General features: G+C 45.9%; 1 protein-coding gene across 1 annotated transcript in view; it reads left to right on the top strand.

The window, feature by feature from the left end:
• rev3l (REV3 like, DNA directed polymerase zeta catalytic subunit) overlaps window positions 1–15904 on the top strand; it is a 108067-nt gene that overhangs the window by 78828 nt on the left and 13335 nt on the right. Inside the window, exons 11-20 of the mRNA XM_079643050.1 lie at window positions 89–320; window positions 893–1035; window positions 6223–10066; window positions 10804–11600; window positions 11767–11852; window positions 12060–12185; window positions 14238–14430; window positions 14528–14639; window positions 14725–14840; window positions 14957–15075. Of these exons, the coding sequence (XP_079499176.1) occupies window positions 89–320; window positions 893–1035; window positions 6223–10066; window positions 10804–11600; window positions 11767–11852; window positions 12060–12185; window positions 14238–14430; window positions 14528–14639; window positions 14725–14840; window positions 14957–15075 (5768 nt within the window). The remainder of the gene's footprint in view (window positions 1–88; window positions 321–892; window positions 1036–6222; window positions 10067–10803; window positions 11601–11766; window positions 11853–12059; window positions 12186–14237; window positions 14431–14527; window positions 14640–14724; window positions 14841–14956; window positions 15076–15904) is intronic.

The raw sequence follows: 15904 nt of genomic DNA, 5'->3' as shown, positions 1-15904 counted from the left end.
ATAGCTTCTATTTAATTGATTAATTTGGAGCCACATTTAAAGTCATTGCTCGCAGCTGAGTGATGTCCTGTCTTTGTTGTCCATGCAGACAGCAGCCAGGACCAAGCCTTCATCGAGCTGCTGGCAGGACTGGAGAACGACGGCTTCTGCAGGACCCCCGTCAGACAGAAGTCCCAGTCACTCCCTGGTGCCAGAAGCTACGACTGCAACAGTGATGAAGAGGAGGCAGAGCCTGAGATGGAGAAGGACGAGGCAGAGCTCAGCGTGATAATGTCCCAGCGGTGGGACAACGAGCCTCCCGACCACTCCCCCACACCAAGGCAAGTGTGTCTGTCTCCACTGAAAAGCATTCATCTAATACACTTTTCCCATTTTATGGATACAAATCAATTTAAAAAGAAATGATGGCCAAACGGTAATAATGTAATAATGGGTGACCAACAGAAATGTAATTGTAGCATTATTGTTAATTGTAAAGAATAAAAACTGGCATGAAATGACTGCTCAGATTGGCAATTCTGTTCATTTCAGATAAGATCAAATCAGATTTCTATTAGAGAAGTGTTTTGCCGGCTGCTTGTTACACAATGGAGATATGGCTGCTTTCATTACATTTTCTTTATAATGTTGCCATACACTTTATTGACATTTTTTTATAAAACAACCCTCAATACAAACGAAAAAGATGCACATATCTGTAGGCAGGCCATCAATTTGGTATGCACTGCCCGGCTAATATCAGTACTCGTCATCCACTATAGCTCTTTAGTGGATTACTGTCCATCCACCAAGAAAGAGTCATATAATTCTCAAGCAGGACAAACATGAGCAGTGATATAAAGAATATGCCGGTTCATTGTTTAATCTGCCTCCCTGTCTTCCCTGTGTACAGACACGGAGTAAGGGAGCCAGAGGAGGGCTTCAGTGACGAGCAGCACGAGTCCTCTGATGAAGACATGGACTGGAGCGGGAACAATTCCCTGTTCGCCAACCTGTCCATCCCCCAGCTGGACGGGGCCGCAGACGAGAGCAGCGGTGAGTCATGTCATGCTGAGACGCCACTTACATAATGCTTATAAAAATAATAATAATAAATGGAATTTATAAAGCGCCTTTCACAGGACCCAAGGTCGCTGTACATGGTGGACAGACAAAACAAAACAGACAATGAGGAGCAAACAAAACAAACAAATAAAATAAAATAAAGGGAGCCGGGGGACCAGGAAAGGACTAGGGTCCGAAGGCCATGGTGAACAGGTGCGTTTTCAGTGAGGATTTGAAGATGTCCAGTGAGGCAGCATTATGGATCTCGGGAGGAAGTGCATTCCAGAGGGTGGGGGCCGCAACACTGAACACCCTGTCACCCACAGTACGAAGGCGAGAGCGGGGGATGGAGAGCAGGCCTGTGTCTGAGGACCGCTGACTCCCAGAGGGGGTGTAGGGATGTAGAAAGTCTGTTAAGTACTGGGGGGCGAAGGTATGGAAGGACTTGTACGTGAGGAGGAGTGTTTTATAGTGAATCCGGGACTTGACCGGCAGCCAGTGGAGGTGGATGAGGGTGGGGGTGATATGTTGCCATGGCTTAGTGCGGGTGAGAAGCCTGGCGGCAGAGTTCTGGACATATTGGAGCCGGCCAGGGTTTTGCTGGGAACCCCGGATAGGACTCCATTGCAGTAGTCCAGACGGGATGTGATGAAGGCGTGTGTGAGTGTTTCTGCCACAGAGTCAGAGAGTGAGGGGCGGAGTCTGGCAATGTTTTTGAGGTGGTAGAAGGCGGATTTGGTCATGGATTTGATATGCGCCTGGAAAGTGAGGGTGGAGTCCAGGAGGCTTATCTTGTAACCACTGCTGATGAACCATCAAAGAGATCACAATACAGATCTGACAGCAGACAATATAAGTCTCAGGGAAGTCTTTTGGCTGTACAATCTGATATCATTATGAGGATCATTATTATGGTAATATGTTGTATTAATTTCTTAACTGACATCCTAAGTAGACCTGTGTATTAATGTTTGTGTGCAATTGGAAGTAGTTATTCATCATCACATCAGGCTTTTGTCTGATGAGCTGTAGGTGTCACCAACTCAAAAAACAACTGTCAACATGTATAAACTCCACATAAAGAGATTATTTTAATATTTGTTAAATGTCTCTTTGAGAAACCTGTTTTCATTACAGAACGGAAGTTACCTACTGTAACTCCAGCTTATATGAGTATTGGCGTAGCCCTCTAAGGCTATCGCTATTGGGTAATCCCCCTGCGCACCCGCGCAGCACTGAAACACTTGTAGTCCAAGCCCACCCGCAAGGTGGGCCCCACTCTCGGGCTCCCTTCCGGTATAAATAGGAAGGAGGCCCGACAATCTGCTCCCATACAAAATAACTTTTTTCAGCTATTCGTGGAGCCAGTGGGGCCCAGCACTTAGAGGGATACGCCAATACTCATAGAAGCTGGAGTTACAGTAGGTAACTTCAGTTCTATTTCGTATAAGGCTATCGCTATTGGGTTAAGGGCGAAGCAAGATGCCTATTGCGCCATGCGTAATGGCGCATCACCGTCCCTGGAATATAGCATAACATGAATATTTTCCATGAGGGGACGAAGGCTGGGAACAATACATACCTGCCGCTGTGAAAAAGTAGAGACGAAGGTCATACTTTGCCCAGTGACAAAAAGAGCGGGAACAGCAGCTCTCTGCGTGCAGACAGGCAGGAGAGCGCACAGCTGGATTCCTGACGTCACTCACTCTGACAGGCCACTCCGTACAAAATGTGGCAGAGAAAAAAAAGGAAACATCCCTCTCATAAGAGGGAAAAAGGGCCGCTCTCCGTGTGCCGAGAGGCAGGAGAGAGGCGCACAGCTGGATCCCTGACGTCACTCACTCTGACAAGACTGGGAATGGGAGACATCCCTCAAATACAATTGAATAAATGAACAGGGGGAAGACCAAGATGCAGCAGTGCAAATGTCTTCCACTGACATTCCTCCATGCAAAGCTGTGGAGGAGGACACTCCTCTGGTGGAGTGCGCACTGATGTTCTCCGGGGGATCCACCCCATGAGGAGACATATGCCTGTGACACAGCTTCACACAGCCAGTGTGACAGCCGTTGTGCAGACAGAGGCTGCCCGATCGAGCGCTCTCTATAGTGCATGAACAGGCGCTGAGAACCGCGTAAGGCAGCCGTGCGCGCCACTAGCAGGACAGCGCGCTCACAGGACAGAGGAGATGAGACGTGGCTTCTTCCTCCGACCAGTGGGGAGACGGGCACAGCGTGTGCATGCTACCTGCTGGTTTAGAGCCGCGTACGCATGCTCTGACCCCAGGCAGGATTCGCATACTGTGTGCTGGTTATAACTCATTATGAACCCAGAGCCACATGAGGGACAATCTCTCACACAATTGTTACTCATGTTTACTCTGCAATTGAAGTGTCTCTTGTGCTTCAGTAACGTGTGTGCTGAAGAAAAGAGGGAGCAGATTGTCGGGCCTCCTTCCTATTTATACCGGGAGGGAGCCCGAGGATGGGGCCCACCTTGCGGGTGGGCGTGGACTACAAGTGTTTCAGTGCTGCGCGGGTGCGCAGGGGGATTACCCAATAGCGATAGCCTTAGAGGGCGAAGCCATATACGAAATAGAACTACACTGTGTATATGACATTACAAATCTTTGAATCTATCTATCTATTGAACAGCAGGTATATGATGCCTTTAACATAAAGTATGAGAGTACGAGAGAGTCTACCATTGTCTGCTTTAAATGTCAGACCTGGAAATAGAATAAGTGAACTGTCATACTTATGGCGCATTTCCACTGCAGCACGGTTTAAGCGTGCCGTGCCAAACCCAGCCCGTTTTTTGTTGCGTTTCCACCAGACGTAGTTCCAGCTAACGGGTACTGTTTCACAGTTTTTTTGGCTCTCCAAAATCCAGGTTCTTTCCGGGCCAACAACCGGGCTGAGTATGCTAAACTAGTAAGAGAATCGCTGGCAAGGGGGCTACAACTACAACAAAATAAACATTTTTGACCATGATTTAATTGTCATACACATTTCAAAATGATGCCGAAGTAACAACATACTGATACCGGTTAGTAAAAACCATGAATTAATGCTTTGACAAGTCTGCAGACAGACGGCAGGCAAAACACCTTTTTAAAATGCGTGTTTACTGAATGGAGATCGGCTAAGCTAACGCAGTATATGCTCCGACCGTCCACACTCACAACAACGGCCAATACAGACATAAATAAACCAGCGAGTGTATTCGCCATGACACAGACAGTCTGTGGTTTTGTCTAGTTTCTGAACAGATATGAGGAGCTGTGAGCTCTGAGTGATAACAGCTAATGGCTGATGTTGGTTTTGTGGTTCACATTGAAGATGACATCACGGCTCCGCCTACACTGCGTTACTATAGTTACTGCCCCAGTTCCTAAACTGTAATGGAAACGCAGCATAAAGTGAGCCTGGCCTACCAAGGCGTAATTATACCGTACTAAGCGGTGCGAGGCCCTGCAGTGGAAATGCGCCATAAGGGTTTGCAGTCTAATAAGAACCACTTTTTTGGGGCTGTATTCTCAGACAATATTATTTATAACCCTTATATATGTCTTTAAAAGTCTGTGTGGTTGACCCTGTTGTTATGGATGTCATCATGTTTAATTAATAAACCTGTGTGTCTGCATTGATTGGTGTTTGTTGGTAGTTGAGATGCAAAATATTATTCAATACTCAGTATTGTTAGAAACAAATTAAATATGCAATATATGTATATGGATAAGATAGATTTCATTAAAAAATATATTGACCAGTGATGGCCATACAATCATCTTTATGTATTATTGCAGTTGGGGATTATTTAATGTTCACTTAATGAACTAAGAAACAACTTTGGTTGGAAAGAATGTTTTGTTGTTGGTTTGATGAGTAATGGTGTCCGACAACTGAGGCTGAGATCAGCACCGCTGCAAACTGAGCAACATCTCCAGTGTTAATCGATTGGTTTGATTTGTTAGTGACATGATTGAATCTTTATTTTATTGCCACTTTCAAAGTATGGTTTATAAAGTTCACTTCACACTATGAGATGCATACCCACTAGGGTTGTCAAGTTAACGCGTTAATAGCGCGTTAACGCAAAAATAAATTAACGCCACTAATTATTTTAACGCGATTAACGCATGTGCATTTTTTGTCCTCGGCCGCCCCGTAGTTTCAGAGCGCATCGAGTTTAAAATACCATCTATACAATCCAAGCACACTGCTGATGCCGACAGCCCCGCTCCTGCCGCCCGCTTGCAGCAGACCACACTTGAAAGAGTGCGGAGGAGACGCCTGGACACGTCTACGAGCAGTAAACTTTCAACAAAGATCGCTATATGGGTGGCGACAGTTTGCAGGCCAATTAACATTGTGGAGGACGAGGGGCTGCGTGATATAATTTGGGTCGACTGCACTTATGAATTGCCTTCCAGAGCCACCACTGTGTCGAAAATACATAACTTATATGAAGTCCAAAAAGCGAAAGTAGAAGATTTAAGAAAGACTCACCGGAGACTATTGGACTTCACTCAGTAATGACGGTTACATCGGGGTCACAGCGCATTATTTTGACCCACAGTGGGAACTTCAGTCTCATGCTTTGACAGTTATGAAAACAGAGGAGCGGCATTTTGCCGACAACTGCGCCGACAAACACACACACACAGTATTATTGTATTTTATGAGAGAGGTTCCAAGTTTAATTGAGGCGAATATTTGTAATGTTCAGAGGTTGTTGTGTTTAATATTCATGAGAATATTTGTCATTGTTGAATTAATAATGAACAAACATTTGCAGAAAGCATATTTGTCCACTCATATGTTGATAAGAGTATTAAAAACTTGAAAAATATCCCTCTAAGGAACATTTAGAACAGATAAAAAACGTGCGATTAATTTGCGATTAATCGCGATTAACTATGGACAATCATGCGATTAATCGGGATTACATATTTTAATCGACTGACAGCCCTAATACCCACACATTACAGACAGTGAGTAGGTCTTAGAAGAGAGAAGACAGAACTCCTTTGTCACTTTCATACTCAAGAGCTACTTTTAGTTCTAAATATTTTGAGAATTACTCTTTAACCAAGAACAAAGATGTGTTAATGTAATGACTGACACGCAGCTACTGGTGACTCTTGATCCAGCGTCTCTCCTATTGTGTCCATAGATTCCTCTCTAACGGACAGCGGCTCCAGGACTCAATCTTCTCAAATCGTCACAGAGAATATGCTGGGGAAAAGGAATCCCTTCTCTGGGGATAAGGGTTGCCTGGAGCCACCTTCTTCAGCTAAGATCCTTCTTGAGTGCAAGCGCCCCGAGCACAGACCAATTATTGTGCTAGACACAGAGCAACCACTTGATAAGCACTTTCAATCAAAAAGCACCCAGGACAGCATCAGTGAATGTTCAACAGGATTGAAGTTTAATAAAGAAATACCCTACATCCTGCCAGTCAAACATCCCATCCCCTGCAAGTTACCCAATAACCCTGAGGTGTCTCCCATCTTCCTAGACAAGCAGGACATACTACCACTATACACCTATGAAAAGAAAACCTCCTTAGCTTTGGATAAGGTGGACCTAGAAAGTTTCCCGTATGGTAACGGAAAGGTCACCAAAAATGGGAAGATGTATGGCAGCATAAAGAATGTAGAAACAAACTGCCTGTCTATTCTTCAGAACCACAGGACCTTCTCTCTCTGTTACTCAGAGCTGAGAAACTGCTCAACTAAGACAGAGCTAGAACTGAGCCAGAAGGACGGTAAAAGCCCAGTCCTGAGAAACATCTCTTCAACCCCTTTACCTTTGGTAGAAGAGGAGTTTCTTGGCCCTCAGGGGGAAGAAATGTGCCAGGACAGTGAGGAAGGAGATGTTGGTGAACTCAAAATCAGGTACGAGGACTATCAAGAAAATAAGACTGAGAGGACTATAGTAGCCCAGCAGGAAGCTCACTACAAGTTCTTCCCCAGTGTCATCCTCTCCAACTGCCTCAGTAGGAAAAAAGCTGGGAGCAAAAAGATGGCCGATCCCTGTAGCAAGCTTGAACAGGTCGAGCCTCGCAGATCTAAGCTTAAAGTGTATAAGAAAAGGTTAGGAATGGCAGCACAGAGAAATATATTAAACATAGTTGAAGCCTCTGAAAACACTTCCTCTGACAGCGAGGTTAGCACTGCCCTCACCCCAACCACACCTGCTTGTCCGGTGACATCGGACACAGAGATGCCAGTTTTGGAGGATAAGTCAATACAAAAGCCTGAGCCAATTAAAGATGGGCTAGTCACAAAGTTGGAGCCAATCACAAGGGAGGAGCCAGAAAGTGAGGAGAGATCAGTAAATGAACAATCGCAACCCTTTTCAGAATCACATGCCACCACTGTTTCCAGTGTTTCTGAAGAAGCTAAAAACTCAGAAGACAACAGGTTCAGCCCATTGCACAATTTATCAGCGATGGTCACCTGTACTAAATCTTCAGCACTGCCTGGTAGTAAATACACCCTAAGGACGAAGCGGAAGATGATCTTTGACGGCGAAGATGGAGAATATTCTGGTGCCCCTCGTTCTAAAAATCCAGCCTCCGTCAAAGAACGGATCAAGGACGATGTCCCTGATGGGCAAGAGGTAAGACACCAGAAACGACCTAAGAAGGAACCCCCTATCATCATCAAGTACATTATTATCAACAGGTTCAAAGGACTGAAAAACATGCTGGTGAAGATGTCCAAAGTGAAGGCAGAGGAGCAGTTGGTTTTGCTTACGCCAGACAAGCTGGAGCAGTACAATAAACTAGCCCCTCTTAAGGATTTCTGGCCCAAGGTGCCAGAATCCACTGCCATCAAGTTTCCTGTCACTGAGCAAAAGGCCAAAAAACTACCCAAAAGAAAAGCAAAGGGCAACTCCACAAACAAGAAATCAGTCTGCAACTCCTCCAAACCTTTGGTCAAACAGGGTGAAAGGGTCAAAAGGACTAAAGGCTGTAAGAGAGGTCCAATTCTATCCTCTCTACCGCCGCCTCAGCCATGTTACTCTGAACTAGTAGATGACCAGGAAATGAAGTATAATGACGTCATGGTAGAGTTAGGGTACCTATCTGATAGATCCCCAAGCCCTACAAATGTTACACCCCCTCGTTGTTGGTCCCCTAGCGACCCTCTTATGGACAATAGGAGTTCTGAACATCTGATAAACCCACTCATTGACCCATGTCTTAGTTTGGCTTTTCCCAAGCTACACACAGTATCTTCAACCAAAGGAGCACAACAAAAGTTTCAAACTGCCAAACCTAAGAAATCCGTGCACACTAAAAGCAAAGTAAGCAAGTTTGCAACCAAGCCTCAGGAGGAACCCAAAAAGTCAAGACAAAGGAGTACTGCTGCTCCAAAGCAGAGGAAGCAAACTAAAGACACAGCTGAAGGCACCTTTGACAGTTCTACAAACACCACAAGACCTACAAAGTCTCGCAAAAAGAAGATGGAGGAACCCAAAAGGCATGACTCAAGTAAAGACAGCTCCCATGTGCTTTTTCCAAAAGATGAGCTACCTCCTTCTGAGAGTTCATCTCAAGAAGTCCCTTCCTTTCAGCAGCCAGTAAGCACAGATGGCAACATTCAGGGCACGTCTCACCCAACATCAATAACAGACTCTAACTCTGCAGGCCAGTCTATAGAACCAAAGGTTGAAGACTGCGAGACTTCCATCATGGAGATCAACCAAAGCATTTCAGCCCCAGCTCAGCAGAAGCAGCAAGGCTGCCAGACCACTGTGGTAAAGGCAGAGGCTTCACAGGAGAGCATGGCTCCTCCACCTCCTCTGGCTGGGAGTCCTTTACTAGAAGACAGTAAAGACTCCCAGCTATCGCCAGCTACCCCCCACTCAAGCCCTAAGAATGGCACGATCCCCCCTCTTTCTGAGACACCCTCTGGCTTGGCTGTCCTCAAGCAGCTTCTCCAGAGAAGGAAGCAGGGGCAGGCTCTTCCCATTCATGTGGTTGGTGCAGACAGTAACCCCACTGCCATGGCTCAGGCCACAGCACTTCTAGATCCCTCAGCTAAACCAGCAAAATCCAGGAAAGCTCCCACCACAACTCCACGGAAACCCAGGGCCCCAAAATCTACCACTCCCAAGGATAAGAAACCCAGAATCAGGAAAGGCAAGGCAAGCAGCACACAGCCAAATCTCTCAACGAAGCTGGATGGCAACATGTCAGATGATTGCCCCCTCTTCCTGTCAGACCCAGGCATGGACAGATGCAATTTCATAGAGGACAGTTTGTCACCAGAGCTCCCACAAAAATATACCTTTGATATAAATGCCATTGATCAGACGGAGTTCTCCAGCCCATACAGCGGCAGTCAGTTTGTGCTGACTGATAAACATTTACCAGTTACGTTCCTGAGTGATGTCAGCCAGGAAGCAGTGTCTACTCAAGGACTGGGATTTGAGAAGAAACCTGATAGACTGTTTGCATCTGGGGAGGAGCTTCAAAAGGGTTCCGAATGGCACGAAGCAAGGCCCGTCACCCCTGACCTCTTTGATAGAACTGAGAACAGGGAGTCTGTATCAAATCACCTCACATTCCTCGACTCTGAGAAACATAAGAGCAGGGAGTGGGACTTGTATTTAGGTAAAGCCAATACACTCAGCCCCTTTCAAGACTTTCACTGTGAAAGAAAAGAACTGCTGTTCTCTGTTTTCGACCCTGTCCTACCTCTGCCTCTAAGCTCTGCCTCATTCGTTGATCATGAGGGCTCTCCAACCGGGGAGCTTTTGGAGGGCAGTGATGGCCTGCCGTCCACCACCCCCAGCAGCTCTCCGAGCTCCATCAGCTCTGTATCCCAGGGCAGGGTGGGCCAGCTGCTGCGGGGAGCAGGAGGGGGAGCACACATTCTAAAGCCCCTCATGTCCCCTCCAAACCGGGAGGAGATTGTCAGCACTCTGCTGAACCTGGAGATGTCGGAGGCCACCTTCCAGGAGCCCTTCTGCAGCGACCCCTCGGATGCGCCAGGGAAACCAATGTAAGACTATACCAAAGGCCACATGTTGAAGTAATAATTACTTTAAGGTATCTTGCATAGGCCTTTGAATGAACATTGTGGACTAAATGTACATACATTAAATTGTATCTGGAAGGCTTTTAATATAGAAAAATGTATTCTGAGTGTTACACCAGCATCATAGTTTCTGCAGATTTTAGCATATCAAAGATATTGTTTCATATCTTTTGGCAGATGAGTAAATTATTACTGAAAGGTACCCTGTGGAGTTTTTGACCACTATTAATGTAACAAGTACATTTTGTAGTAGTTGTAGTATTGTGACAAGTACATTTTGCTTAAATTGTGCACATGTAAACCTGCAAGCATGCATATACAGTTGGTGCCCAAAGAGAAACTGAGACGGCAAGATAGTCAACATGGTTGTAAACAATCAAGGTTTAAAAACAATATGAAAAGTAGCTTTGTACATTTTGAGAGAACAGAACTTGCAGTATGACAATGCTAAAGATCTTAAAGGAAGTTTTAAGTAACCAAAATTAGGTTGTCCCTTTTTAAAAATACAAAAAAAAATCAAAATGTCAATCAGTGGCTGCCACAAAATCCTACAGTATATCTGTCTGGCACTAATAATTATTATCTACAGGGCATTATTTAAAATCAATCCGTTTGGCATAGTTCTCCACTTCTGAAGTTGTAATTAATTGCAGTTAATGAAATGAAAGTTAATGAATTACATTCCCCTGTCTCCTCATTAGGGAGATCGGCGGCCGCAAGCTAACGGTGCGCACTAGGCTGGCTAAGGAGCTAGCAGAGTTCTGTGGAGATTTTTCTTTGGAGGGCCTCCATTTCTGGAAGACAGTCTTCTCAGCTATGGCGCACCCCCACATCACTGTCACTTCATCTCCCCATGCCCAGGGATCTGAGGCTTCAGACACGAGTAAAGAGCAGGCCAAGTATGACCTTTCCTCCGGCAGCAACAAAAAGGTCATCCTCCTGCCGTGCAGAAACCCACCAAGCAGAGAGCGTGTGCAACTGTGGCTGGAAGCCAGAAAACAGTATGAGAGTTTACAAATAGGGCTGCTGAAGAATGGGAGGACTGGGCTGGGTGTGGAGGGAAACCCAGCTACCAGCTGTCCAGCAGAGAAGGTCAAGACTCCAAGGAGAAAGAACTGCAACCTGTCCTTAATCATAGCACCCATGAAAAATAAAGGCATTCACTGTGAATCATCAGAGTTAAGACTAGTTTCACATGAAGTGGATATTGATCAGGAGGTCAGCCAAAACAATGCTGACGATGATGATAAAAGCACGTGTCTAGAATCCCCAGAGCTGCATCCCTGGCAGCAGTCCGCTCAGCCCAGCCCCTTAGGGCCACACCAGCTCAGTGAAGAATGTCTCGAAGCACTGTCACCAAGGCTCTGTAACTCCATGGAGAATCTCAGTAACAGCGAAGAGGGGAGTACCCACCTCCTTCACAGCACCCCCTTTTTAAGACGGAGGCGGAGAAGCAAGGAGGACCTGAAGCCAATTTGCAGCACGCCCAAATCTGAGGGTAAGAAAACTGCTGTTTCACCCTAATTTAATGTGTGCTAGTGTGCCAATAATGTGTTATAGCTTTCTAATGTTTTCATCGATATGGAATGTAGGCAGATCAGCTGCATGCAGTGCTGTTTTATGAATTGTCCATTTCTGCTCTTACTGTTGTATTCCTGCTGCAGAGGACCCCGTTTCTCAGAGACTCCAGCAGCGAAGGAGAAGTCAAGCGGACTCTCTGAAAAGAGTGCTTCTGACCACACAGATGAAGGTCAGACCACACATTTGAAGTTCTTTAGACCTCACCTCATCTAATACCACAGTAGGGAAGCAACTTGAACATCTTTAACAGCAGTGTAGATCTGTAACTGCGGCCCACAGTATTCCTCCAGCTTGTTGCCCTGAATAAAGTGTGTCCCCGTTCCACTTCAGAAGTTTGACTTACTGTGATTTATCATGCATTCCTTGTCTTCCACAGAATCAGTTTGCTGCTTTGAATGTGCCAAAGAAAGATACCTCTCAGATTGAAGGACCCAGCATAGCCAACTCGTACGGCTTCAAAATCAGCATGCAGAACCTCCAGGAGGCCAAAGCTCTGCACGAGGTGAGTGGCCTTTGCTAGTCAGGGCTGCGGTTAGAAAGCGTATTTTAGATTGGTCTTATTCTGAAGAATTCTTCAGTGAACTGTTCAATGTAATGAGTTTTGTATAGTTTTTAGTGGCAACAATGTGTTAATCGTCCACATTATTTAATGTGCAGTTCTGCCTTAGCTGTGAGAGCTCGCTGTGGAATGAAATCTGTTGGTTGTCAAAGTAACAATTTGTGGCCAGTGAATTTCCCAGTTGAACTGAAATGATAAAGAGCTCTATCATGGCTGAATGATTTTCAATGTAAACTATGTCATTGAGATTGTTTTGATTATATTGGGACGCAATAGGAGGAATGCTCATTTTTGCATCAATGTTCAAAATGTAATGGAAATTAGATTCAAAAGATCACTAAGTGATTAGTTTGTGAGGATCTGTACCAAACAAAGAGGGAGAGAACCGCTATGCTTAAACATGTTTTTCATGCTCAGGTCAGTTTTGAGGTTTTGGGCTATTTTGGCCCACTGGAACATCAGTAATTCCAATCTATGGGCTGATACGAATATATTTCCTGTTAAACTGTTAAAACCTTTGACTCTACTGTCAACCAAAATAATAAGAATTGGGAACCTGGCTTTATCAATGTTCACATTTCTGTTATGAGAATGTATGCAAATGAGCACAAGTAAACCACAGCCATGTTTTCTTTTAAATGGAAAATCCGTACATTACTTTTTGTTAACATTTATAGTGAAGTTGAAGAGCTGTGTTGAACTATGGGAGCTGTAGCTGTGTTTCCATGGAGTCTGCACAGCCATTAGGGTTGTCTCTAAAATCTGTCTCTTAGAAATACAGCAACATCCAGGAATATACAGAAACTGTTACAGGCTACATCACCAAATGCATTGAAGATGTGACCCACACCTGATCACCATCAGGACCAACCAGAAGCCATGGCTGACAGGGGGAGGTCCACGGGCTGCTGATGTCCCGCAACATCGCTTTCAGAGAGGGCAATCCAGCTGGTCTCAGAGCAGCCAGGGCCGACCTATCCCGTGGCATCCGGGAAGCCAAACGACAGTACACTCGGAAGATTACAGCTCACTTCCGTGACAGCAGAGACACACGGAGCCTGTGGCAGGGTATTAGGACCATCACGGACTACAAACCTCCACCATAGACCTGTGACAGTGACACCTCTCTGCTGAACAACCTCAATGGCGTCTTCGCACGCTTTGAAGCACAGAACAGCAGACCTCCACAGAAAACAACACCTCCACCCAATGACCAGGCTATATGTCTGTCCCCAGCACACTGTTAAGGATTAACACCCCTGGTTGTATGCTAAAGGACTGCGCAGCTGAGCTCACAGATGTCCTCACAGACATCTTCAACATCTCCCTGAGCCAGGCTGTTGTTCCCTCGTGCTTCAAGGTATCCACCATCATACCTGTATCGAAGAAGACATCACCTTCCTGCTTCAATGACTACCGCCCCGTAGCGCTGACCTCCACCATCATGAAGTGCTTTGAGCGGCTAGTCATGAAGCAAATCAAATCCGCCCTCCCCCCATCGCTGGAACCGTTTTAGTTTGCATATTGAGCGAAGCGGTCCACTGAGGATGCCATCTCCTCTGCTCTCCACCCAGCCCTCACCCACCTGGACACTAAAAACTCTTACGTTAGGATGCTGTTCATAGACTTTAGCTCAGCATTCAACACCATCATCCCCCAGCAGCTGGTTTGTAAACTAACAAACCTGGGCCTCAGCCCCTTTCTCTGCAACTGGCTGCTGGACTTCCTCACTGCCAGACCCCAATCTGTACGGGTCGGCAACAACACATCAGGCACTATCACACTGAGTATGGGTTCCCCCCAAGAATGTGTGCTCTTCACCCTGCTGACCCATGACTGCACACCCACCTACATCTCCAACCATTTGTCAAGTTTGCGGAGGATGACACAACCGTGGTGGGTCTCATCAGCAACAACGATGAGACCCACTACAGGAAGGAGGTGAACCAGCTGGCCATCAAAACTTTTCCTTTGTTTTTTGCACTCCTTCCTCAGGTCCAGCACCTAACACTGATGGGCATGGAGCTCCATGCAAGAACTCGGCGGGACCTTGAGCCTGACCCCGAGTTTGACCCCATATGTGCCTTATTCTACTGCCTCAGTTCGGATGCTCCTCTGCCAAATGTAGACAGCAGCCAGCTGACGGGAGCCATCGTGGTGGACAAAGACCATGAGAGCTGTGACCCAGGTAACGCTCACTTTCACAGCCCTACTCTGAATGAGGACATTTGTACAAGATGTTAAAATGTGAAGCAGGCTGATGGTGTGTTCAAATGCTTCCGCAGGTCACAGAGCGACGGCGCCCCTGCTGGTCAGGTCGGGCGTCTCTAGGCTGCAGGTGAAATACGCCACAGACGAGAAGGTGCTGTTTCAGGAGCTCATCACCGTCTTCAGGAGGTGTGTGTGTGGGTGTTAGCACAGCTCCTTCTTATATTGCTCCCTATATTTTCAATAAATAAGTGAGATGTCTCCTTTTCCTCAGGTTTGACCCCGACGTCCTGGTGGGGTACGAGGTGCAGATGCGCTCCTGGGGCTACCTCCTGCAGCGGGCCGCAGCGCTCGGAGTCAATCTGTGTCAGCAGCTGTCCCGAGTGCCAGGTAGGACCCCCCATCCTTGTGGGTGAATGGTGTCCCCTCCTCGTGGTTGATTGGTGTTTGTGTGTGGCAGTTGAGTCCTCCTCTGTAATTGGGTGTGTGTCTCTGCGTTTCCTCAGGTGACTCCAAGGAGAACCGCTTTGCTGCAGAGAGAGATGAGTATGGAGCCGACACCATGACTGAGATCAACATCATCGGACGCATCACCCTCAACCTGTGGAGGGTGATGAAGACTGAGGCAGGTGTTCTTAATCCTCTCACACACCAGGGTTTCCGCTAGGATTTTTCCTTGCCGGTCAAATGTCCGGACAGAATTTATTTTACCGGACAAACTACTTATAGTAGTCTTATAGTAAGACTAGTATAGTCTTTATTAAATATTATGAATATGTCTTTATTATCAGGCTATGTTCCAAAATCATTCAAAGTAGCAGTGATAAAACCGCTTCTTAAAAAGCACAACCTCGATCCAGAGGTTTTAGCCAACTATAGACCTATTTCTAATCTTCCGTTCCTCTCAAAAATTATTGAGAAAGCAGTCGCAAAACAGCTGTGTGATTACTTAAGAAACTATGATTTATTTGAAGATTTTCAGTCTGGCTTTAGAACACAACATAGCACAGAGACAGCTCTGGTTAAAGTCACAAATGACATTCTAATAGCCTCTGACAAGGGACTTGTCTCTATTCTTGTCTTACTCGATCTTAGTGCTGCATTTGATACTATCGACCATGATATCCTATTGCAAAGACTAGAGCACTTAGTTGGCATACAGGGAACTGCTTTAGGCTGGTTTAGGTCTTATCTATCTGAACGCTCTCAGTTTGTACGTGTCAACGATGAATCTTCCATGCAAACCAAAGTTAGCCATGGAGTGCCACAGGGCTCAGTGCTTGGACCTATTTTGTTCACCCTATATATGCTTCCGTTAGGCAATATTATAAGGAATCATTCTGTAAACTTTCATTGTTATGCGGATGATACTCAACTATATTTATCAATCAAGCCTGATGAAATTAATCATCTAAATAAAATTCAAGACTGCCTCAAGGACTTAAAAACGTGGA

Source organism: Notothenia rossii (assembly GCF_949606895.1).
Source record: "Notothenia rossii genome assembly, chromosome: 8".
NCBI lineage: Eukaryota > Metazoa > Chordata > Actinopteri > Perciformes > Nototheniidae > Notothenia > Notothenia rossii.
This window is presented reverse-complemented; position numbering and strand designations above follow the sequence as displayed.